Below are 26,209 nucleotides of genomic sequence, written 5' to 3'. Positions count from 1 at the left end.
GACCCTGGATCACAAAACCAGTCTTAAGTAGCACGGGTAGCCTATATTTGTGGGAATAGCCAACAATACATTGTATGGGTCAAAATTATCAATTTTTCTTAAAGTAAAGATCATGTTCCATGAAGATATTTTGTAAATGTCCTACCGTAAATGTATAAAACATTTATTTTTGTGAGTGAATGTAGCACAATCGCGAATATAAATTGACAACTTTAAAGGGGATTTTCTCAATGTTTCGATTTTTCTGCACCCTCAGATTCCAGATTTTCAAATAGTTGTATCTCGGCCGAATATTGCCCTATCCTAACAATCCATACATCAATGGAAAGTTTACTTATTCAGCTTTCATGTGATGTATAAATCTCAATTTCCAAAAAATGACCCATATGACTGGTTTTCAGAGGTGTCAAGTCCAGGTTCAGAAAGTAAAATTCCTCCTCAGTATTTTGTTCCAATCACCTGGATTTGCTAATTAGCACCGTTTTTCAGCCAGGAGATAGAACTAATTAGTGAAATCAGATGGCTGAATGGGTGGAATAAACATACAGCAGGACTTTTACTTTCTGACCCCTGGAATTGACACCTCTGCTTGTTTTGTCATCCAGGGTCACATAGGCTATTTTTTTTTCTCCAGCTGAATAAAGACATTCATACAGGTTTGGGACAACTTGAGGGTGAGTAAATGATTACAGGATTTTAATTTTTGGTTTAACTATCCCTTTAAGGCCCGTTCACACAAGGAAGGTAACTGTAAAGAAAACTATAACATAACTGTATTAGCCAATGCAAAATAACACTCAATTAGCGCGCTGCAGTTATGTCATCTGTCTCTTTAAATTGTTTGGATTCTGATTGGCTGTCAATGTTTTTATCGTTCATCAGCTGGGAAAAAAATAATAATTCTTAAAGTGATTCCAGCGATAGTGTTATAGCTGTGATGTGGACATCCCTATTTTCGTGAATTAGAACGATTATTAACTAAAAACGATATAATTATCGTTATCTTCCTTGGTGTGAATAACCTTTAACTGCCTTTAATGAACGCAAAACATCAGCAACCAATGTTCAACCTGGCATTTTCAATAAACCATCGGAACGCTCAACCGTAAACTTACAGCCATGATGATGTCATTTCTGGTGAAGTGAGGAGGCTGAACTCAGTTCAAACTGTGAAGCAAGTTAAATTGATCATTTTTTAAGACAAGCATGTCTAAAGAGTATGTGCCAAACCTCTGTCAGAAGAAATAAAAGAATGCTTGCGCTGACTCGTTTTGCTTACATTCCATCCGAAACTCAGCATTACAGTCAAATCAAGGGCATTTTATCCTACATTTAGCATGCGCTGATCTCACAGATAACAGCTCAGTGCGCGGTAGCTACGAACAAACTGAAAAAAATCCCCTTTGTAAGACTGGTAAAACCAGACATGGGGGAATAAAAAAAAAGACATGCACAAACAGATGCACAAAGCACACACGCTCATGCACACATCGGCACTCTCGCAGACCATAACCTTCAGGCCAGGGTACGTTTACACGACGACGAAATGCTTTAACCTGAGAAGTTTTTCCTTTGAGTTTTTTCGTCTACAGACGACATCTTTGTCAAAACGATCCCCATTCACACGGATCTGCGAAAACGTCAAAAAACGCTGTATTCTGCTGCTATTAGATGCTGATGAAACACTAGACTAAACACGTAAATCGAATGTGCATGACGTCATCTTTTGGTGAGATTCATGTTTTTGTTATTTACACGGAGACCACTTTCAATAACTTGCACTTTGAAACTCATTTTCAAAAGTTAACATTTTAAGATACCCAAAACGCCATTGTGGTGTAAATGAACGGCCAAAACGCATACAAAGTTTTACGTTTTTAGTTGAAAACGGTGTCATGTAAACAGCCTCTCAGAAACATTATAAAAGTAGACATAATATCCCACTCCCTCCCCTCTCGCTGATGTTCCTAAGTCTCCATCAATTTTAGCTTGTCAATCTATCATGAAGAATAGCCCCCTTTGTAGCCCAGGCAGGGGCAGGTGCTTAGTGGTAGCCCCCCAGGCCACAGGTTTAGATGTATTGGGAACATATGGAGGGAAGGATGGAGGTTGCAAAACGGTTGGGGTGGGTTGCTTCTGTGCAGTAGCAGTGCCACAAAGGATTCATTCATGGCCATAGTGTCGGACATGTGGAGATGCCACAAGCAATGAAACAGACAGCGGGTGGTGAACATATTTTAGAGGAATAGGGACCCACTCTCTATACCTTGATATCAAGACATAAAATTCAATGAATGATGAATGAGGAGCTTTTAAAAAGCTTTGACGTTTTGATCAATCTGGTATAAAAATATATGTATAAATAAAATGAAAGAAGCAATAATAAATGAATAAAATGAAAAAGAACAACTAACTGACAACATTAATAAATCTAAATAAATAAATAAAAAGTTATTCAGTGAATTATGAACTTGTCTAAACCACCTCAGGGAGCTTTGAAAGTTGATTAATCTGGAATAAAAATGATAAATAAATACAAAAAATAACAAACAAAAATGAATGAATGAACATTTCAGATTGGGAAAAGATTGGGTCTCCTTCATTCTGGGGTCTCCATGTCTCTCTCTCTCTCTCTCTCTCTCTCTCTCTCTCTCTCTCTCTCTCTCTCTCTCTCTGTTTTGTATCTTTTGGCCAGTCGACTGAAGCATTGTGATGGATTTGGTTGCATGTGTTTTGGATCATCTGCTGAAGCTCCAGGTATACTGAGGATTTAAACTGGCAGGAAATTCTCTGCTGAATTCCAACACTCAGCCCCCTATGATACACTTATCATCTCACTCTTACACAGTGATTCAACCAGGGAAATCTTCACAGGTCACCCAAGCAGCTATAGTGAATGGACTATTTTAAAATGATTTTTTTTTAAACAAAAAAAACATGCAAAACATAAATCACATAAAACTTAGCAGTGTGCACTTATGGATGTGCATGTGTGCAAGCCAATATGCTCCATCTACAATGATGGATTGTAAAGAAACACTTTATATAACAACATTTCATCATACCCTGATTAGAGATAACATCCTTGTAAAGAGAAATGAGGAAAATAAAACTTGATATTCCTATCCTTGTAGAGATTGACAAAGTGCTCATAACAATGATTTAAAATATTCAGCAACAACAACATAAAAAACTATAAATCATCCTCCATTGTCTCTAATTGTTTCTAACAGACAATTTAAACCAATTATCAGCTAACAAAAGCCATGCCCAAAGCAACACTTCACCTAATCTAAACTGGAAATCAAAAGGATAAAGGTAGCACTGTGGCCATTATACAGCTGCATGCTCTCAAGGTTATACAGTGGTCTTATCCTGATGTTTGTAATTCACCATAACACAACTTCATGACAGCTCACTTCACAGTCCATTCCTGATATGGCTGAACATCCCAGACATAGTTTACTGCCTTTCCCCTGCATGGGCTTCTATAAGCACTGGACAGTATAAAGTCTGGTACCTACGTACCTTCATTCCACCTTCATACCAAGAGCATGTGAATGCAAGGTTGCGCACAGAGCTGCTGCCAGGTATTCTGTTTGTGCTGGGTTTAATTTTAGGGATGCAATCACATCAAACTTCCCTTTGCTTTTGTGGGAGGCTTCTGGGGCCTCCTGTCAGCTGTTGCGGTTGTTGGCTCCCATACAGACCTTCAGTTTCCAGTAAACAGCATGACAAACTGAAAAAAAAAAGTGCAACCAAGAGGCAGATTGTCAGTGCCTGTCTGACAAATGGACAGACATAAACAGTTGGAAGTTGTATTGGAATATTTGAGACTCAGAAAATGCTTGTTTCTTACACAACCTAAATAAATAAAAAAGCATTGTATAATTTAGTTATTTTTCATATTTCTTTAATTTAATTTCTTAAAGGTTAAAGGTGAAGCTTTCTAGACAATACACTATATCTCCAAAATAAACGTAAACATATACTCAGAGCAAGACAATGAGCAAAGCATTGGCTCTGAGATTTAATTGTCCAAAAGTCAAATAGAGGAGTGTTGTAGCACATTTTGCTTCAATTCCTGAAACTTGAATTATTTAATTATTTTGCTTTCTGTGTCTCAAACTTTGATATATACTATTCCCATTTTTATCTGCTATAAATTAAATAAGTTTGTAAATATATAATTTCTCAAAACTGTGAAAAATAAATGGCAAGTACAAAGAGTCCTGTTGTTATAAACAATGCTGGGGTTTTAAAATTTGTGTATAAATAATTTATCGTGGTAATCAAAAATTTCACCATCAGTTCACTTTAAACATTTGAATAAAAATAGTAATATTTAGTAAATATTTTAATTTAACTGCAAATCAAATTTAAATAAAGCAGGCTAACAACTTTAAAAACACTGTGTGCTTAGGCAAATACAAGTAATTGGAAAACATTTATAAAAACGTTTATAGAAAATGTATGTGTATATATGTGTATATATGTGTGTATATATATATATATATATATATATATATATATATATATATATATATATACGTATATACACTTCACCAAATCTAAACTGGAAATGTAGATTTTTGTTTCAACTTAAAAATGTAAGTGTTTGTGACCGTGCTGCCTTAAATTTTTAAGTTTAGTGAAGTTGAAATGTTATAGATAATAAAGAATATAGAGTTATAAAGAATAAAGTTGACTCTAATAAACAACTGAAATTAATAATTTCAGTTCAGTAAACTTGAAACTCAAATTATATGTTCATTTCACTAGTTTTATAGTCCAGTCTACTTTATTTTAAGTTTAGTCAACTTGAAATGTGAAGTTACCTTAATTGAGCATACAGCTCATTCTGATGACAGTCTTTTAATATTCATTAACAGATCATGACATAAAATTACACTTCTTTTTTGGGGAGTCTTATAACTTCTATCACCTTCGGAGGGTAGTGATGTCGCCTATTAATCTAATTTCCAAGTTGCTTTTACTACTCATTCTTCAAGAAAAGGCATGTTTTGGCCTCATGGCAGTCAGTGATGACACAATCTGTACAGGAAGCAACTACTTTGTATATGAAAATGTGAAAACTCGTTCTTAGTATTGTGTGAGGACGTAGTGCAGCTGCATTACCTTGCGCAGGTACCCGGCACCCTTGATAGACGTTCCCAGCGCAAACATTTGTCTTCACATCCCAGTCGCTCCACCCCGCAGGGCCAGAGCGGCGAATCAAAATGCGCTCAGGACTTGGACTCCTTTCCAACGTGGGCTGTGGAGTTAAACTTGTAGTGGAACGGGGAACGCCAGATCTTATCCACACCACACAGCGGCCAGATACCTGATCGTGCTTGGATGGAGGGGCGAAACCCGATCGCCTGATGTGCTGCTTGAAACCCAGAGGAGTGACTTATCAGGACGCGTTCAAAATGTCTTCTTCCTCAAGCGAGGTCATTAGTGCCCATGAGATCAAGAGGGAGAATCGTGGGAGTGTCAAGCTGTCAGTCCTGGACCCCGCGGAGTTGCAGATGGAGAATGTCGAACTTTTGGACTGCTCGCCGGCCTCCCTGGCCTTTTCCCCAGAGCAGGTCGCGTGCGTCTGCGAAGCGCTGCTGCAGGGTGGGAACGTAGAGCGCCTGGCCAGGTTCCTCTGGTCACTGCCGCAGAGTGACCTGCTGCAGGGGAACGAGAGCATCCTGAAAGCTCAGGCGATAGTCGCGTTCCACCAGGCCCGCTACCAAGAGCTCTACTGCATTTTGGAGAACCACAGTTTCAGTCCGTCAAACCACTCGTCTCTGCAGGATATGTGGTACAAAGCGCGCTACACCGAGGCGGAGAAGGCGCGGGGCAGACCGCTGGGTGCCGTGGACAAGTATCGCTTACGCAGGAAATATCCGCTGCCTCGGACAATCTGGGACGGAGAGGAGACCGTGTATTGTTTCAAAGAGAGGTCTAGGAACGCGCTGAAGGAAATGTACAAGCGGAACCGGTACCCATCTCCAGCCGAGAAACGAAATCTGGCTAAAATGACAGGACTTTCTCTGACGCAGGTCAGCAACTGGTTCAAAAACAGGAGGCAGAGAGACAGAAATCCATCCGAGGCGCAGTCAAAAAGGTAGGACGTAGTTATAGTTGTATCTAAGTCTTTGACTGAGAGGGGGACACGTATGATGGAATGCGCGAGACCGAATGGAGGACACGTTTCATCACTGTTTTGAAATACGAAGCTTTGAGCGCTTCTAGGTGTAGTTTTAAAGAACGTGGAGACCGTGACGCGTTCACTCTTAAAAAATAAGGTTCTTCAGTGGGTCTTTGAAGTCAAATAGTGTTATCAACGAATAATTTTCTTATTTAAAGCCATTTTGGCTGTATATAGGGTTCTTGAGTTGGCTATCATAAAAAGTTATTTATGTTGTATAAAAAGTTGTTCAGATTATATTCGTCTCTGAAAGCAATTTTAAAGTACATTTTTGAAGTAGGCCCTACATATGATTTTCAATAGAAAATGGAGAATAACACGTTCTTTGAAGAATTGTTTATTGTTTTGGAAGTAATTATTTCGGTTCAGCTAACTAATAATACTGTCTTTTTTAACGATGTAGACATTTTAGAAATTCTCAGATTTAATTAAAAGGGTCACATTAATTGGATGAGCAAAACAAAGAGCTGACAAACATTTTAACAGACGTGTGTAGTTGCTTTCAAACACTACCAAAACAGACCGTCGGTTTACTTTAGATATGATCAGCCATTAAATTACCATAGCCATTGTCGATGTTTGTTTCTGGATTTTAAAGCCATTGTCCCACCCTGATAATCAGTCAGAGGGATCTGCACTCAATCTCCTGACGTGGCCAAAATCCTCTTCACAGCTTGAGGCAACTGAGGCAGATAAGAAGCAGCTCTGTAGGCTTGCACCTTGATTGTATGACAGAGTTTCAAGCTGCGGTGGAAATAACTTTTAACCATACCGCCCGCAAAATGTTGCTTTAATCATAAATAATAAATCTTACGTAAATAAGGGATGTCAGTTTTCAATTTTTTTTCCGTATGAGTCTGCAGTGAGCGTTAGCTTTGATGTTGCACTGTCACCCTGACAAAGATAATTATTCATTGTTTGAACAAAGATGCCCATGAACTCCTTATGCGAGTCTTTTGGATCAGAAAAGATCAACGGTTTGTCGTGTCAATAAGATCTTTGTATATAGATGCGACTTGCTCGAGTCACTCTGAACGATCCGCCCGCAGCTGTCATAGTCTGTAAAGAGACCCTCCAAATGCCTCCAAGAGCTCAGATCCTTTTATCTGATTTTTGACCCCCCGGGGCAAGAAGTCAACTTTAGAAATGATGGCTGAGATATTTACAGAAAATGATTTTATTATAGTGGTCTGTTTTTAGAAGCGCATAAGAGGTTGACTTTTACAGTAGGCCTATCCTATTTGTGATTGCAATGTGCTTACAAGTTAATCAATTGGTTTTTCAAGTCTATTTCCTAAAGTGCATATACACAAGTGCATAGCTACTGCTACTGATAAAGCAGCTATAGTGCTTTACTTACATTTTTAATTTTTAATTTTGAAACTACAGTTTTTTTTAATTTGCTGATTAACAGAGAAACAAAGAAACTAAGCGATCTATTAGAAATGTTACACACAGAACACATAAGGCATTATAAAATGAGTTTGGACATTTTTTAATTTATTGTTATTACATTTTCTGGAAAATATGAAGTAAACTGCAACAATTCAAAATTAAAAGGAGTAAATTCTCAAGAGTGGAAATGGTGGATGACTATGTAGGAAAAAAAGCAACACACACACACACACACACACACACACACACACACACACACACACACACACACACACACACACACACACACACACACGCACACACACACACACACAAAAGGGTCTATTTCTTAAACAATGTTGTTTTTTTCAGCGAGTCAGATAATCACAGTACAGAAGATGAGTCCAGTAAAGGCCAGGAGGACTTGTCACCACGTCCCCTCTCCAGCGGCTCTTCTAGCTCAGTCGCACATGGAACAGCCCCCCCTACAGTTTACTCGGATGGAGGAACAACCACCGTCATCCAACAAATTGGAGATGTAAAAATGCCCTCACACACAGCTGGAGGAATGAGTTTTAACGGTGACCTTGCGAACGTGAATGCTCACTACATCAACGGTGGAGGCTACGTTCAATCACACAGTAGCAATGCTCTCCTGAATGGACTTGGCACCACAAGTGGCCATTTCTTGACCTTTGATCCCCAGAGGGTCTCCCATCACAGTCAGGAGAGGCTGTTAGGTGGGTCTTCTGTGTCTTATGCTCCATTCCCAATGGGGGTTTCTGAACCTGCCTCTGGAAAGCTAGACGCCATGCAGACTCTAGTTTCTAATGCTGGAGATGGAGTTATTTCTTCAGTAGTCTCCTTTGCTTCGGCCCCCTCCACGCCATCCACTACCTCAGGAGCCCTTCATCTCAGCAGTTACAGTGTGGTCAATCTCCAAGGAAATGAAACCACCATGGGTCTTCCTCCTCTAATGCTGCCACCATCCTCAACATCATCCACTCACGGTAGGGGGACCTTATTCATTAAGATATATTGCTTAAAGGGATGTTCACCCAAAAATACAAATTATGTCATTACAAACCTGAATGACTGACTTTCTTCTGCAGAACACTTAAGGAACATATTTTGTTCTGTCTCAGTGTCTTTTTGTGCATTCAATGAATGTCAACAACGTTGACTGCCACTTCTAGTTTAAAACGTCTGATATGCGCCTCTGCGTCTCATGCATGTCTTTGAAGATACAATAACAACAATACCTAAAGTAGTCGGAGCACTTCTAGTGAGCTCATAAGAGCCAGAGTAATTACATCATCGCTTTGGAGAATAAGACTGAACATTTATGCGGTTAAGCTTGCCAAAAGTGACCACAGAGCTAGATGCAAAAGAACATAGGTTTTGCAAGAGAGCCTTGTGGGTCGCAGGCAGTTGGAGTGTCTTGTGGGTAAAAATGTGAGAGGCATGTGAGGGTCCAGGTCAACTGGCTAGAGAATCATACCAAACGCAGGCCTCTCAACACGGTCCCCACCTCCCCTTCATGGCCCTAACCACTCACTAATGGTTCTTTCCATGAATATTTTATGGCCACATCAATAACAGCAAGGCTAGCTGCGTTCTGCTCCTCTCTCGCTCGTCTGTTTTATCCTTTAATATGCAGTTTACGAGCCACATAAAAACAAACCCACCCCTGGCTGAACTTTTGATTTAGAAGGAAAACAGTTGGGCCCAAACGATCCAGCAAGAAAAAGACGAAATTAAAATTGTTTAGCCGAAACCCTGTTTCCTTGTGCCCGTAATTTTCAAGGCAATTCAATAAAATATGTCTTCATAAAAACACAAAGTTTGATCTCCAGTGCCTCACAAATACAAAGAAACATTAGCAATTTTCTTGCAGTGCCATTCTTGTCTACGAAGTGAGATGTAATTTCAGATTTTTTAAAAAACTTACAAGTCAGATGGAAGGAACATATGTTCCTGACCCCCTTTATACAACAGCCCACCCTCACAAGCAATGACTGCGGGAAGCTACAGAAAACGTTGGTTCTAGTTTCAGAAAGTGAGCTAAGGGAGGGGAGGAGGAGTTTGGGCTCTGTGATTATTTATCAGACATTTGTGCAAGCCTAATGGAAGAAAAGTGTCTGGCCGAATGCCAGAGGCTGTCACTGCAAGAGACATGTGCCAAGAACCACATTCTAGAGTTACAAGGAAATCATAGTGAGTCTAACCGCAAACAGAAAATGAAAAAGGTGTTTCATTTTACAGTTCACTTGAAAAGTTCTGAAGAAAATAAGTACAAAAAGATAGACTGAAAGAATGAGAGAGAAAGAAAGAGAGAGAGAAAGATGCAAACCTCCTGAGATAGCAACAAAGGAGTCCCATCTGGATAAACAGATCACACCTTCACGCTCTATCCTTTCTCTCTCATCCATTCTCAAATCCATTCTCAAATGAGTTGTATTAAACTGGGAGGGTTGATGTCCTGGCCATTCTGCAAAGGTGTTTGGGTTTACCTTGAAGTCACAGCACAATATGTGAACTTTTTGAGTCATTTTTATCATGTAAGTTTTATGCACTGAATGAAAAGGGAAAGTCTGTTTCTCTAATGATATAACTATTATGGTTCTACAATACAGAATAATAATTAAAATCCTAGCTATCCATTTTTGAGAAAAATGGTCTCTATAGATTACAAACTGACATTTTTGACAGAATTAGGAGATTTATTCAAACATAGGCCTGCATAAAATAATTAAGAAATCAGAGAACATGTAAAAAATGCAATACATTTATAATATAGCCTACTTCATATATTTAACAATATTTGTACGAATTTTGCAATATGCTCTTCATTAAAATTCCCTTTTCTTGCTAACTAATGCGGCTAATGATATGATATGGCTACAGCGATCTGCCCACGACACATTAAAGACCGCCAAAACGGTATTTAAATTTAGAATTACAAACAATTTAAGACACACCAAAAACAATATATGTATATTTTTTTAATATTCGTGTTTCTCCACAAACAACTGCAACTTCCGACTCAAATAGCATGTGCGTGTCACACAAATTTCATTTTCTCTTTTATCCCCTACACAGGCTCTGCTCCTTTGGGCAATGTGGTCAGTGACTCTTCCCAGCACTCGAGCCAAACCCTGCTCTACACCCAGACTGTGAAGCAGGAGCCTTTGGATGTGTCTGGAAGCTACACTTATCATTCTGAAATGCCCCTGGACCAAGGAGGCAACCTGGGCTACACAGCCTCCCTTTTCCTTTCATCTTCCTCCACTAGTGGTTCTCTTCAACCTACCGTAACAGCCACAGTCACCTCTGCCCTCTCCAGCACCGAGGTACATCATGCTCTGAGGCAAGCTGGACGTGGTCTCCAAGAGAACAGTCTAGTCCTGTCTTCAGACTACAGGTCTCAAGATGTCCAGCTGCCCAACAGCCTGCAGGTTGCTTCTAGGGCAGGAGAAGGCCCAGTCAGGGTCGTTTGTGGGGATCTGGACATGGAAGGGAAAGAGCTGGCCAAGCTGCAGACTGTACAGATGGACGATGATGGAAGCGACCTCTGATAATGTCATTAAATATTAATTAGCAGCATTTCACTCGTTCTGGACCGGTTCTGTCTCACCACATTGACTCTGTAAGCACAAATCGTTCTCAAATGAACCCTACCGATGGATATAAAATATGAACAGTGCCTTCTTGTCCTCAGATATCCCAACTTGCACTAAGAGGGCAGCAGAATGTACCAGGCAATGCACTGACCTTTTGAAGATTATTTGGCTGCAGTGTCTTTACTCGCACCTCAAAACATGTACGAAAAGACCCATTAAAAAGCACAAAACAAATGTGCTCTGAATCAAAACAAAATGCAGCTTTTTTCATTTTACAAGATTTTACTGAAGCACAAATTTTTGTTGTTGTTGTTTATGGTCTTTTGTATTTAAATTCTTTGAGTGTGACGATGCAAATTTGATAAAGCTTATTTTGTTATGTTTGACTTGAGGAATTTTATGTTAAAGAATTTTTTGATTCAAACATACAAATCTTTCTATGCATCCCAGTGTGGACTTTTTTTTTTTTTTTTTTTGTAAAGTATATAATCTTAACCATTACCTGGTCACATGTGCCTTCCTCATAAACTGTAAATATACTAGGAAGCTAGGCTAGACAACAAGATATTTGTTTGGTAGAATTTATGAGAAATAACTGAAGTATTAGTGTTTGTTTTTCTTTTAAAATGATTTGGGCGTATACTGTCATTTACTTTATCTTTAGAAAATGCCCGGCGCTGAGTTCTGTGGTCCTTGCAGGACAAGAAGAATATTCTTAAGGTGCGGTCACATTTATTGTAGTTCAGCAAATTTCATTGGCAGAATGCAGTCATTTCAATAGGAATTCACAATTGGGATATTTTGCATTAGGGTGAAAGGTTTCCCTCAACTAGTTTCACAAATAGTTCAAATTAGTCTTGCAAATTCGCTATATTTACAGAAAGCGGCTTTGTATGAAAGTGACTTCAGTACTACATACATCGCTACAATATTGAAATTAGACAAATGAGATTTTCTGTCTCTAAATTTTGCTAAAATTTCACTAAAGTGACCACATCTTTACACCAAAAATGAGCTCTGTACATATACTTCAAGAACCATGAGAAAACCTAAAACGTCAGTCCTGCTTGAAAAACCTATTTTTTCTAAACCCTTCCACCCTATTAAATATTTATATTTGTACATATATAATGAATGATCCGAGGGTTGTCTATGTCACTGACACCGGTGTTTCACATTAGAGTCCTAGCCAGATAATTCGATAAGTAAAGGGAATGACATCACTTTCAATGAATCATCTCTTATTGGAAGCACCAAGTAAGTCAGCTATATGTTTTTAACCAATGGCAGGCATGATGTCGGTCTAAAAGGACATCCAAGACTATCCATTTAACCAGATCAGGCTACAACTTGGACCCCCTGGATGGCTGGCGGTGATCTCAGACATTACTAATGCATGGACATACACATATGCAGGACGGTGGAGATCAAGCTTGTGTTCTCACCAGGGGCGTCCTCTGTGATCTCTAGCCAAAACCTGGCAGCTGAATAAGCCCCGCTCACTCTTAAAGTTTCATATGGTACCTGTCATGACATTACTCAAAGTAAAGGTCATCCAAAAAGCCAGAGTATAAGAGGAGAAGTTACATATCCTTATTAGATTTCCTGAACCGTCCTCACATGATCTAGCAGGAATAGACTTTTGGCCAGGACTCCAGGGCAAAAATGCAGGCTCATCGTTTGGAAGATTATGAATGGGTGATAGGAGATATATACTCTTTTCTTAATATTATTAAACAGGATTTTAATATCGCACATCAACACACATTATAGGCAGCAGATATTTTAATTAATGAGTCTGGTATCTATGCAAATTTTGATTGTTCAAGAAAGTGTGAAAGTAGGAGCCAGAATGTCCAAAGTCTGTTTACTGCCGTGGGAACATTTCCTTGTCTTGGTGCGCAGTTGTCTACACCAGCCTGTGTGAGTCAGCGCTAATTGAATGGCGCCCAGGTAGGATTTGCTCCCTCGCACAAAGGAGGAGACAAAAAAGCACATTGGGTAAAGAATCTATTGTTACCTGCCCAAAGGTGACCCTGTCGCCTAGGGCACCAGATTAGCTGATTGCCAGGTATCAGGTGGCGCCTCCTGGAATACTGCAGGGTAAGAAAGCAGTATTGTCTGGGGCTTTAAGCAAAGAAATGGTGGGCGCACGAAAAAGGGACATGTGTGTTTTATGTCCCCAATTTCCCCTTGGCAGACTATGTCACTGTGCGTTTCATGGGAATCAGTGTTATGTTGCTTTTCTGTATTATTTAAATACAAAATACGTCACTCCATCACCTTGTACCGTGAATGGGAGGGTTCATCTTTTATAACAAAAAGCACAGAAGAGAACAAAAAAACACCTTTCTTTTAATTTGCTCTCCAGTTTCACCAAAAGAATGTAAAGTACAAGGAACTTAGTGTCAACCACACACACACATATATATATATATATATATATATATATATATATATATATATATCATGAGAAAAGTACTGTACATCAAAATATTTTTTTTCATGGTTTAGCAGATTATATTATAGATATTAAGAAAGTAATAAGAGATCCAGACTCCAGAAGAGAGTAATTTTCAGCATATTTTAATTTTTTTTAAACAAAGTGAAGATGTTCATAAATCCTGCAAAGACAGGCCATAAAAAATAAGAAACCCTGCAGAAGTGGGCTTATTAAAGAACCCGACCCCTGACTTTTTCTGGAGGTTTCAAAGTGTGACATTTAGTGAAGCACAGCAGACTGTGAAGCACATGTAATCGGACACTTGTGCCCACTGCACCACAGCACTATATACTGTGCGCTAATGTGAGGTCAAGGGGCAACTGGGTATGAGACCAACCACTTCTGTATGTTTGTTTTATGAAAACACTGAGTGAAAAAGTTCTTCCAAATACTTTCATACACAAAAAACATATATATTATATAACTCCATTATATATTTTTAATATTTACTTGAAATATATATATATAACATCAAAATACATGATGAAAAACATCATTCTAAGCAAAGAGATTATAAAAAATATTATATATACATACAAATATATATATATATATATATATATATATATATATATATATATATATTAAATATTTTTATAATCCCTTAGAAAGCTGTTTTTCATCATGTATTTTGATGTTTACATATAGGCCTATATTAAAAATCTAATTCTATATATAATAGAATTATGTAATATAAAATATAATAATATTTGTTCTAATATCACAAGAGCATCCAAGCCAGCAGGGGTCAGCAGAATGACTTCAATATCTAGTCCATTAAATGTAAGGGATGCTCATAAGCTAGTTTTAAATGCTGTATTGAGAGCTTTGTGGCATGGGTCTGCTTTTACTTTATCTAAGTAGAAAAATATAAGCATGAATGCTGATGGGTTTGTGGCATGAGGAAACCAAAGACTTGATACCACACATAAAAGCTTTAAAATAGAACTTTAGAAAGAACTTGTTCTATCACATTCTTGTGCAGACAGCAATTGCAAGCTACTCTATGAAATAACCGCATTTATTGTTATCATTGTCGTTTCTGATTAGAATGGGGAAAGACACTAACAATGTGTCAAACAAAATGATGAGTTTCCTAATCATGTCCTTCTGGGAATCAGGAAAAAAAAACTTTTTCTTATTTATTTATTTTTTATTTTCGAAGTAGTGTTTGGAGCATAATAAACAGATGACACAATCACTTTTGGAAAAAAAAAGGAAAAAAAGAAAAGAAGAAGTTCGAAAGAAATATCTTATTTCATACGAATAAAAATAAAATAGTAGGCCTATGTAATTAATCTGCTGTGTCCCCAAGCGGATGCAAACACACACACACACACACACACACACACACACACACACACACACACACACACACACACTCCTGATGTCCTCTACTGAGGATACAACGGAAAAAGTCTTTCTTGTACAATAAATTAAACTCTGTTTTAAAAACTCAAGAAACAATCTGAACAAAAAACAAAACAATCAAATACAAGCACAAAAATAATCAAGTATGAAATAATATAAAGAGTCTCTGTATCAGTTTATCATTTCCATAAACCAAGAAGAGGTTAATAAAATTATTAATTATTGAGCATATGCCTCAAATTACCCAAAGTAGGCCTAATTTTACCCAGATTACCTTTACTCACCCGATGACTTCAATAATGAAATATAAATGTCACTTTACATTTCGAACCAATTCTTTGATTCTCTCATTACAATGACCAAAATTAGATTTGTGTTGTTTTATTATTTTGAATTTAACTGATCATTAATTCTGATAGTTTTTTGTCAAAAAATGGATTGCTTTGATGTTAGCCTTTCACATGGCATTATAGAACAACATGTTAGACTCTAAACCTGCAGAAAATTAAGAATAACGTGATTACGAACGAAATAATTAGGCCTACGAAATTTTTTAATATATATTAACTGACTTACTGACGAACTGATTTAATATATATATATATTTTTTTACATTTCAGATTTTCTGTTTAATACGCTTGGAGAGTTATGGACATGACTGAACCTTACTTTAAGAGAATTACCTCATTGTTTTTCATTGTATAGCCTACCGTGATTGCTTTTTTGAGGGAAGCAGTTTATGGTGTGTTTACCATTGGTATGTGTGCCGGAGTTCGCGTCGACCTTGCCAACCCTCGCCTTTAGGCCATAAAAGAGCACATCTTGAAATGATCAAGGCCTGAGAACGGGCACGGCCTTTCGATTTCTGAGGTTTAAGGAGGGGGCGCGCGGCAATGTGCTGGAGACATTACGACAACCAGTGCGCCGTCAATCACAGGCCCGTGTGCTGTTACACTGACGCTGATACTTGACCCCACTGACGAAACAGACCTAAATGTCGTTAAATTCAATAAGTCTAGTCACATACAGAAATGGAAAATTGGTTATGGATTGGGAAACCACCGTTAAAAACGTATGAAACGTAATTTAATTCAATGAGATAAAGAAGTGATAAAGAAGTCAAAATAATTTATAAGACCCTCGCTGTAAAAATATGGTTGGTTTAACCTTGAAGTAAGTTACTTGCCTGAAAATTTTGAGTTCATTGAAGTTAAAAATTTGAGTTAATGCAATGAAGGAGATTGGTTTAATAAAATGAAACTCAAAATATTATGTTATCTAAACCACATTAATTATCTAAGTTGATTTGACGAAAGAAAAAAGTTGCAATAAATCATGAATATATATATATATATATATATAGAGAGAGAGAGAGAGAGAGATAGAGAGAGAGAGAGAGAGAGAGAGAGAGAGAGAGAGAGAGAGAGAGAGAGAGAGGGGGGGGGTGTATATTCTATATTACAGTGCAATCATATGAAAAATGAATAACCTGTGCATTTAAAAACGTTTAAAATTTTGAAAGGTTTTGTTTAATTTTGTAAAATCATAAAAAATTATTCACAAAACTTACAGTAGACAAATTACACAAAATCGTGTTTTTTTCTTCTTCTAAAATATTAAATGTACCCTAATACAACAATTTATTTTGCATTTGAAAAGTAATTGTAAGCCCAGAAAATATTTATTATCTTCAGCGTTTACGTTTTGCTAAGTTTTCTTGTGCCTTGGGTGATCCCTCAGGACAGATGGACGGGGCAGCTTTCATTAGCCTGCTCCTCTGACCCTTCAGAGACAGTGGGCAAAAAGTTGTTTTCACAGGTGCACGGATTGGCTGCTAAAACCGATCAAGTCCTCGTTTTATCCCAGTGTCTTGAGGCTTGCAGGACCATTTCAGCCCATAGAGGGAACAGTGGAGGCTTCTTGAGTAGCTTTAGTCTACATTAACTGGCCCATGCGTAAAGAGCGACTTAAAAATGAACGCCGCATCTCAAATTAAATTAAAAGAGGTGCTCCATTCTGGGTGAGTGATTGTGAGTTTCGCGTCGCCGCGGTGTCAGGTTGCAGATTTCTACGAAGATAAAGAAACGCGATCTATGCCTTAAAACAGCGTCTGGATGGCAAAGACCTCGACGAACACAGAACTCATTTACTAATGCATCGGTTTTAGATTTCACTGTACAGAGAGAGGGGAGAGGACTAGAAAGAAAGAGCTGGAAAGAATGCATTGCAGACTAAAGAATCATTTAAGTGCTGTAGGCTATATGTTTGATGTTTTGATCTCAAGTTCAAATAAAGTAAAAGCAGAAAAAAAGAAAAAACAGCATAGTCAATTTTGATGTAATATATATATATATATATATATATATATTAAATATAACTACATTTCTCTAATTTTTGTTTTTCACTGATTTTTTTAAACTAAAATATACAGCACTTTATTCTTATAAATGCAATCTTGCATCTTTTTGTAACCGCCATTTCAGTGAGTCTACTGGCCTTGCAAGTTCTGTCGAACAGTTTGAAGAGCCGGGGGCGCTGCTTAGTGATTAGCATTATGTTATCTAACCAGCTCGAGAGGCTGATTGTTTTTAATGGAACTCCAAATATCTCCGCGCGCATCTAGACGTTGCGCAGAGCGCGTGCCTTTGACAATGGCACAAGTAGAGTCAATAACTGTAGCAATCAACTGATGATTCTTTGCTGCGGATCAGAATTGTCTACCTTATATTAATATCCAATTGAGGAACGACTTTTTCCTCATAAATTAATAAATAAAGATAATGCCGTTAATTTGACTCGGTTTACTTAACATATTGTTCATTAAACATCTGTTAGGATTAAATATAAGCGCTTTAATGGCTTTGGGTGCCTTCAGACAGTTGCTAATTGATTAGTATCGAGGTGCCCGGCTCCCTCAGGTAGAACTGGAGACGGGGGATCCAGTTTCAGACCACCGAGTCCCCGTGGGAGGAAATGGAAGCAGAGTTCTCTCCGCACTGCTGCTGGGGATAGGGCAGCTGAAGAGCCAATCAGCAGTCGCGCAGTGCTCTTTTAGCGCGACATGAGTCGATAGTGAACAAACTGTCTTCAACAAACACCCAAAACTTCACGGCGCGCGCAGAGGACATCTCCAACCCCAAAAAATATTGTCAAGCGGGGTGTCACCCATTCCGCTTCCGTTATAGCATCTAGAGGAGAGCGGTTTGGTAGCGGGAGTCAGACGTCATGTCAATGCTGCCTTCTTTCGGGTTTACGCAGGAGCAAGTGGCGTGTGTGTGTGAGGTGCTGCAACAAGGGGGGAACCTTGAGCGTCTCGGCCGTTTTCTGTGGTCTCTTCCGGCCTGCGACCATCTCCACAAGAATGAGAGCGTCCTTAAAGCCAAGGCTGTAGTCGCCTTTCATCGTGGAAACTTCAGGGAACTTTATAAGATACTAGAGAGTCACCAGTTCTCTCCGCACAACCACCCGAAGCTGCAGCAGCTGTGGCTTAAGGCCCATTACGTTGAGGCTGAGAAGCTGAGGGGGCGACCGCTCGGAGCGGTGGGAAAATACCGAGTGCGCAGGAAATTTCCTCTGCCACGCACAATATGGGACGGCGAGGAGACCAGCTACTGTTTTAAGGAGAAATCCCGCGGTGTGCTGCGGGAGTGGTACACGCACAACCCCTATCCATCTCCTCGGGAAAAGAGGGAGTTGGCTGAGGCCACAGGGCTGACCACCACCCAAGTGAGCAACTGGTTTAAAAACAGACGGCAGAGGGATCGCGCAGCGGAGGCAAAAGAAAGGTAAGATCAGTCACCTGAGAACAAAATAAAACGCGTTTCATACAGCCAATGCAGCCCTTCATTCCACTTAGTTCACAGCTGACTGCTGATGATGCTATTGTTGACACGAATAGGCTAGTTTGATTCCAAGACCGCTGCTTTTGGTCAGTCCTTAAAATATTAACATCGTATCAGTGGAAAAACGTACAATTGTTACATTAAGGATCTAGTTCTAATTGATATAACTCTTAGAAAAATATAGGTTGGTGTAGTCACGTTATAGGCTATAATATTTGTTGACTTGGAAAAAAACCCTTATTTCAGCCTATATATATGTTAGCAGATGGATCAATTTTTTTTGAGTTACCTGATCATTTCTTTTTACATTTTTATATTTATCAGCAGTCAAAATAAAAGAGAATATATCAACTCAGTAATAAAATCCTAATATTTTCAGATGAAATTGAAGGTTTCACTTCGATGGCCATTCAGTAGGCTATATAAATACATTTTAGTGAGAGAATTTGTTCTTCTTCTCGCACAGTCATCCGTCATGACCAAATTAGATTTATATTTGAATACCACGAATTTATATTTTACACAGCGTTTTTGATCTACTATATAATGTCAAATGTGCCTGCGTAACTCTCATCTCATTATCTTTTACAGAGAGAACAGCGAAAACAACAACACGGGCGCTAATAAACAGAACCAGCTTTCACCGCTGGACGGCGGGAAGTCCCTGATGTCAAGCTCGGAGGACGAGTTCTCGCCCCCGCAGAGTCCTGACCAGAACTCCGTTCTCCTGCTCCAGGGTAATATGAGCCACCCCGGCGCGTCCGCGTATTCCATGACCGGCCTCGGCGCCGCGCAGTCGGTACACGGCATGCAAGGACACCCACATCAACTCCAGGATTCTTTACTTGGACCTTTAACTTCAAGCCTAGTGGACCTCGGTTCTTAAGTGATTACGACTGAGCTTTTATTTATTTTTGTTTATTTTGTACCAAATATAGACTGAGATCTGCCACTTTTACTGTATATATATATATAAAGGAAAAATGAACTATATAAATCTAAATAAAATCCTTAGTTTTTCTCTGGTTCTCAGAGAAATACTCAGTGGCACGCTTTACCGTGGTAGACTATTACGGACTGACATTTGCCAAGTCGTTAAACTGGTCAGAAGACAAACCAAAAGCAGTTAATAAAGCGATTCTTTTCTTCAATCTCATAAGACGTTCTTCGAGCATTTCATCACACTGTTTTGCACCAATAAAATACGAAGATGACGTGGAAAACTAAAATACAAGTTCGCCACAAATCTGTGATAGGCCTATGTAACAAATTAAATGGTGAAAAATGATTCACAGAAGCGCCATGTCTTTGTATCACAACATGTAGCCCAAATAGTTCCAAATTTAATGGACCATTACGTTTAAATAATAAAAATGGTTATTTAAGTAACATTTTAAATCAAGGGTGAAAATAACACACACTCGAATATTCTCTTCATGCATCAGACCAAAGACCCAAAATATATAAATCTCAGACACATTATATATAGTCTAGCCTATAGGCTTATTCAACAAAAGTACATTACGTGTTTGGAAATGAAGGTAAATAATATTTTTTTCCCACTCTTTATGTTAATCCTAGATCTAACTTAAATATTGAAGTTAAACCCAATACCAAAACAATTCGTTTTGAAATTCCAGTGTGCAAAAATTTTGAGAAGAAATTACATACAGACCAATGGAAATTACAATTGGGAACAATAGTTAAATAACGAACTGTAAAAAGTATGGTAAAATAAATTAGTAGATAAAATACATATTGGATGACCCTATTTATCCTCTTATGATAATAGCCCTTCTTCATATAATTTTCTACAATGTAGTAGGCTACTCGTGTCACAAACGTCCTCTTAATATTGTGGGTCAACAAAAAGCGGGGAGTTGTTGATTTTCCTTTAGCCTCAGGAGGCGCGTGTTGCTTTTGTGGTCGCAGTGCATCGTTAGGTTTGTAGTGGGGTGTTTACTTTGCGCTCTCCCAATGTTTGTTCTGGTGGTTCTGGGCCAAAGAGAAGACATACCAGCTGCAGGAGGCAAACTCACGTGGCTTCATTCATAAGTTTCTTTTGAAAAACGCAAACATGGGTTTCGGGGCCAGCTGACATGTGTTCTTGTTGTTTTATTGGTAGGCCTAATTGATAAGACTGTGATAATAATATTATGTATTAATAATGTCCTCACTAACTTTAACGCTTACAGAATAGCCTGACTATGCGTTACTTGGCATTGGCCAAATGTCGGCTTATTTAAAATATGGTCAAACTGAAGGAAAGACTTTACAAGGACCTCTGATCGTTAGCCCAGCGACATGTCGAGTAACCAGGCAGTCTCCCACCCATCTTCCACGCACGCATGTCAGTGTAATTGTTTTAAACAGAGAGTACCGAGGATTTCCGGTCGCTAATCGGAACCAGTTGCTTGCGTTATAGGTTCGCATTAGAGCACTGGAGGCCCAGAACCGCCCATAGAGGGGCACTTCAATTCTGCCCCCGGGGTACCAAAACGTGCAATTTGACAGCCGCGGGTACCATTTTAATTGTTTCGTTTCTTATCTAAATTCTGTATTTTGTTTGAATTATTACATAATCAAATTAGGGAATTAGGCTACCCCAGCCAAATTTCTAAAATTAACGTATTATCTCGCATTTATAAATGTATTTCTATCTAAAATTAATTAACCGAGTTAATTGTTCAGAAATGTCTCTTAAAACGAAATAGTGATATAATGAACAATCCAACCTTGTTCATGTCAAAAAACAGACAAAGAAAAAGAAAAAATGCATGCAAACCAGCGCCAATGGCTTAGCAACCAAAGTCTCATGTATTTTACTGATACATCATTTGAACAAATTTAAACATTGATTATATGCGAACATATTTGTGGATATTTAAAAATATTAAATCAGGCCTATTTGTAGAAAATATATACACAACATTCTAAGTTACTGTGCTCTTAACAAATGCAGTCACCAATCAAAGACAACATATTAACATTTCTAAAAATGCCACTTAGGATAATTCACTCCAAAAAAACTATTCTGTCATTATTTACTTTGCCCTCATGTTGTTCGAAACCTGTGGAACATAAAAGTAAATATTTTGTGTGTGTGTTTTTTATTCACAGTGAAAACCAATGGGGTCCAATGTAATTTAGACATCAAATTTCTCAAAATATCATCTTATGTGTTCCACAGAAGAAATTTAGTCATGCAGGTTTGATATGACAAGAGGGAGAATATGACTGAATTAAAAATTTGGGAGAGCTATCACTTTAATAAATGTTAAAGGGTTGGTTTACCCAAAAATGAAAATTCTGTCATGAATTACTCACCCTCATGTAGTTCCAAACATGTAATCATTCGTTCATCTTCGGATCACAAATTAAGATATTTTTGATGGAATCCGAGAGCTTTCTGACCCTGCAACATAATCACCACTTTAAAGGCCCAGAAAGGTAGTAAATACATAGTTAAAATAGTCAATGTGACTACAGTGCTTCAACCTTATTTTTATGAATTGAGGAGAATACTTTTTGTGTGCAAAAAACCCCCAAAATAACGACTTTATTCAACAATTTCTTCTCTTCTGTGTCAGTCTCTGATGCTGTTCATGTTGTAAACAGTGCAGTGCTTCCGGGTTCTACTTCAGAACGGCGCCTCAGTATTGGCCAAAGCTGTTCACATGAGCACCACGACGTAGGCTATATGTGTCATGCTGATGGAGGAGCCGGCCAATACTGAGCCGGCGTTCTGACCTATAGAACCCGGAAGCACGTTTACAACCTGAAAAGCATCAGAGACTAACATGGAAGAGAAGAAATAGTTGAATAAATTCGTTATTTTTGTTGTTCTTTTCCTCACAAAAAGCATTCTTGTCGCTTTTATTCTCGAGTATGTTTCAGTCTATGTGGGGTCAGAAAGCTCTCGGACCATCAAATCATCAAAAATACCTTAATTTGTGTTCCGAAGATGAACGGACGTCTTACGGGTTTGGAACAACATGAGGGTGAGTAATTGATGACAGAATTTTCATTTTTAAGTGTAGAGTAAAAGAGTAAACCTGTACAGATTTTTTCAATATGCCACAACCATTTAAGAGTCAAGGAAAAAAGTAGTAGTAAATATAAGTAAATTAAAAATAAGAAATGGTATGAACTTTCAAAACAAGGTTTGCTGTTATAGTCACTTTGCAAAAAGCGGGCAGGTTGTTTGGAGCTCTATAGCGGACTAAGGCTGCTTTTTAAAGGATTCAGGTTTCCAGTCCCCCATTCCCTCTAGGAGCACAAGCTCTACAGCCCTGTAAACCAAGGTGAGCACACAAAGCAGAGGCCTGTGCTGAATGTGAATGAGACAAATAGAGTGTTTCTCATGTGGAAAGAAAAGGGTTCGCCTGTAATGTGAGCAGCCTTTGTGGGGTTTAGGAGGGGGGATGACTGAGTGCTATTTTCTTCACAGATAATAGTTTAGACTTTTGGGAGTTGTTAAGGGGGGTAAGGGAGAACAGGTGGGCTTCATGGCTCCCTGCCCTTCCCCATATTACCTTTTGTCACCTGAGCTCAGGTCATCCCTCGCCTCAAGGTTTGGCTCAGTGAGGCATCATAGGATTACAAGACGGGACAAACAAACAGCACACACACACACACATGGCAAAATGTTTGGAAGCTGTACAGACCGAAAAGATTTGAAATATCAAATGGAGGAATATGTGTGACTACAGCAGCTATATGATAAATTAACAAACGGATGGTTGAGAAAAGATAGCCATAAACTGTTTAAACAAACCTTAGAATTTAGAAGATTAAGACGGTTCTGTGTTGGACGGCAAATGTTAGTTTGCGCTAACAGCTTATAATAAATCACTGGAAAGCTCAGGAATGGTTAGGGATTTGCAGAAAAAAAAGTGAAAAAAGGTGAAAGTGGTTTTCCATATGGTTGTGTGTCAAAGAATATCACCTTGGAGAGACGCTGAGAATCCCTTATTAACTGTGGTGGACCCTGTAATCCCAAATGGAACATTTATTGCAACACACAATCATACATCAAAGACACATATGATCCATCAATATTATTAAATAATATTCTATTTTCTTATTTCATTATTAAAGTAACAGTCTTCCTAAGAAAAGAATTTTATGTCATCATGTGTGCACCTTCATTCCAAACCTGTATGACTGACTTTCTTTTGTGGAACACAAAAGAAAATGTTTTGAAGAATGTTTTTGCTGTTTTTGTCCATGCAATGAAAGTCATTGGGGTCTAAATCAACATTGGACCCATTGAATTTCATTGCCCAAATAAAAGAATAATAATAAAAAAAATGTGTTCCACAGAAGAAAGGGTGACCAATTGCTTCATAAAAAAAAAACTAATTGTTTAGCAAATTAAAAAAATCAGTAGTCAGCTTTAAAAGATTTTTTTTTACCCCTTTTCATTCTCCTGCAAAACATACTATAAACCCATGGTGCTAAACTTCCTGGAGGGCCAGAGTTCTGGAGAGTTTAGTTTCAACTCTGCTCCACACACACACATACCTGTAGGACTTGATTAGCTGGATCAGAAGTGTTTAATTCGAGTAGAAGCTAAACTCTGCAGGACTGTAGCCCTGTTTTACACCCCTGAACTAAACAAAAGAATGAAGCAATTGAACGAGCATAGTGCAGGACATTGTCTCACCTTACAGGAAGTCATGACTAAATGGTATCACCACAGTGACTCCGCATTTCTCCAACTGCCAATCAACCAGCATTGTGTTCCATTACAATGACATCAATGTTTACATTAACAATAAAGTTATAATTTTTGTAATTATCTTATTCATGAAGGTGTGTAAAAAAAAAAACAATCAGAGCTTCAGACTTCGGTACACTCAACAGGGAAAGTATTGTCAATGTAGAAGGTCAAAAAAAAAGGCATCACATGCCACGTTCCCCTATGCATTGACAAACACATGCACTTGAGCAAACACGCATCATAGAAGGCAGAATAAACCTGTGCCGCACACCTGCCGGTGCATCATCTCTCTGTACAGCTGATTTCAGATGAGCTTCCTGTCTGGGGAAGCTATTATCTTTTATAGATTTGTCAAAAAGACAGCAATATTACTCCACCAATTTGGTATGACTTCACGCTTTTATCAGTAAAAACTCGAAGGTCACACGCTTTCCCAGCACCCTTGATGGTCATGGTCTGTTCTGCAGCGCTGGGTAACGGATTACTTCCAAACGGTCACAGAGGCTCAGGTTTCAAAGCCAAGCCCCACTGATAAACGAGTGGAGGCAGTTGTCACCCAGGCAGGGAGTCCTCCATCAGCAGCGTCTGAAGAGTAAGAGGGCAGGGGTTTTTCACAGACTTGCTGTGAGCCTGGCGTCAGTCGCTCCAGAGTTCATAGAGCAGGTATTTAAGGGTGATGACCACGGATGAGCCTATGTGTAGAGTGCACAGGCTTATGTAAATTGACTTTAATATGTACAAACTCACATTCACACATATATACCTCACACATTCTTATTCTCTTCCAGAAGTTTGCTAGAATAAAATATCAACTATATATATATATATATCTATATATACATTAGTGTGTTGTGTATATACTGGATATTTTCTAGAACTGAAGTGTATGAATTGTCTGTGTGATGAATAGATCCATATTTATTATCTATGTAATAGTATATATATATATATATATATATATATATATATATATATATATATATATACACAGTTTAAAAAACATTATACATTAAATATATACCGTATATATATATATACTATTACATAGATAATAAATATGGATCTATTCCATATATCTAACCATCTATCTATATTTGTTTTTACTATATATATATATATATGATAGTAAATATATATATATATATATATATATATATATATATATATATATATTTACTATCATATATATCCGTCAAACATATCCGTTTGTTGTCCGTCAAACAAACTACTACTCAAAAGTCTGGGGTCAGTAAAAATATCAAAGGGGACAGAAAAGATATATATTTAAAAATTATTTTAAATACTGATGTTCTTTTGAACTTTCTATTCATCATGGAATCTTGAAAATGTTTTTGAGATTTCCACAAAGATATTAAGCAACACAATACAATTTTACGGTATATATGATCAATAAATTAACCCTTTGTGAGCATTAGAGACTTTAGATATTATAAACATAACATGATCTATACATAACATTGTAAAACTGCTGAACTGAATTGTTAGTAAATATGAAGTGAATATAATTTTATTATTCCATACATTATAATTTTGTGATGCTTAAATGTT

At 38.0% G+C, this 26,209-nt stretch overlaps 2 protein-coding genes and 1 long non-coding RNA gene across 3 annotated transcripts in view; 2 read left to right on the top strand and 1 right to left on the bottom strand.

Moving 5' to 3' along the window:
- Nucleotides 1-6,263, bottom strand: part of LOC143729550 (uncharacterized) — a 30,328-nt gene extending 24,065 nt beyond the window's left edge. The window contains exons 1-2 of the long non-coding RNA XR_013200019.1: nt 5,140-6,263; nt 3,529-3,739 (exon numbers count right to left, since the gene is read on the bottom strand). This is a non-coding gene — a long non-coding RNA (uncharacterized LOC143729550). The remainder of the gene's footprint in view (nt 1-3,528; nt 3,740-5,139) is intronic.
- six4b (SIX homeobox 4b) lies at nt 5,225-12,323 on the top strand. Its single transcript, XM_077220847.1, has 3 exons — nt 5,225-6,118; nt 7,949-8,586; nt 10,679-12,323. The coding sequence occupies exons 1-3, from the start codon at nt 5,385-5,387 to the stop codon at nt 11,152-11,154; spliced, it is 1,848 nt and encodes a 615-aa protein (XP_077076962.1). The 5' UTR covers nt 5,225-5,384; the 3' UTR covers nt 11,155-12,323.
- A 5,792-nt stretch (nt 12,324-18,115) lies between these two features.
- six1b (SIX homeobox 1b) lies at nt 18,116-20,071 on the top strand. Its single transcript, XM_077219679.1, has 2 exons — nt 18,116-18,858; nt 19,507-20,071. Exons 1-2 carry the CDS (start codon nt 18,299-18,301, stop codon nt 19,799-19,801), a joined length of 855 nt encoding a protein of 284 aa, XP_077075794.1. The 5' UTR covers nt 18,116-18,298; the 3' UTR covers nt 19,802-20,071.
- Nucleotides 20,072-26,209: the final 6,138 nt, after the last annotated feature.

The sequence above is a fragment of the Siphateles boraxobius genome, unplaced genomic scaffold, assembly GCF_051911475.1.
Source record: "Siphateles boraxobius isolate OS27281-9 unplaced genomic scaffold, OSU_SipBor_1 8, whole genome shotgun sequence".
Classification (NCBI taxonomy): Eukaryota; Metazoa; Chordata; class Actinopteri; order Cypriniformes; family Leuciscidae; genus Siphateles; species Siphateles boraxobius.
Note: the sequence above shows the minus strand (reverse complement) of the source record. Positions and strands in the feature narration are given on the sequence as shown.

Excerpts from the sequence above, each read along its gene's own strand:
- six4b (XM_077220847.1), top strand. The coding sequence starts at position 5,385 with ATGTGCTGCTTGAAACCCAGAGGAGTGACTTATCAGGACGCGTTCAAA. Across the intron at positions 6,119-7,948 it reads TCCGAGGCGCAGTCAAAAAG|CGAGTCAGATAATCACAGTA; the intron begins GTAGGACGTAGT and ends TGTTTTTTTCAG. Across the intron at positions 8,587-10,678 it reads CTCAACATCATCCACTCACG|GCTCTGCTCCTTTGGGCAAT; the intron begins GTAGGGGGACCT and ends TCCCCTACACAG.
- six1b (XM_077219679.1), top strand. The coding sequence starts at position 18,299 with ATGTCAATGCTGCCTTCTTTCGGGTTTACGCAGGAGCAAGTGGCGTGT. Across the intron at positions 18,859-19,506 it reads GCAGCGGAGGCAAAAGAAAG|AGAGAACAGCGAAAACAACA; the intron begins GTAAGATCAGTC and ends TATCTTTTACAG.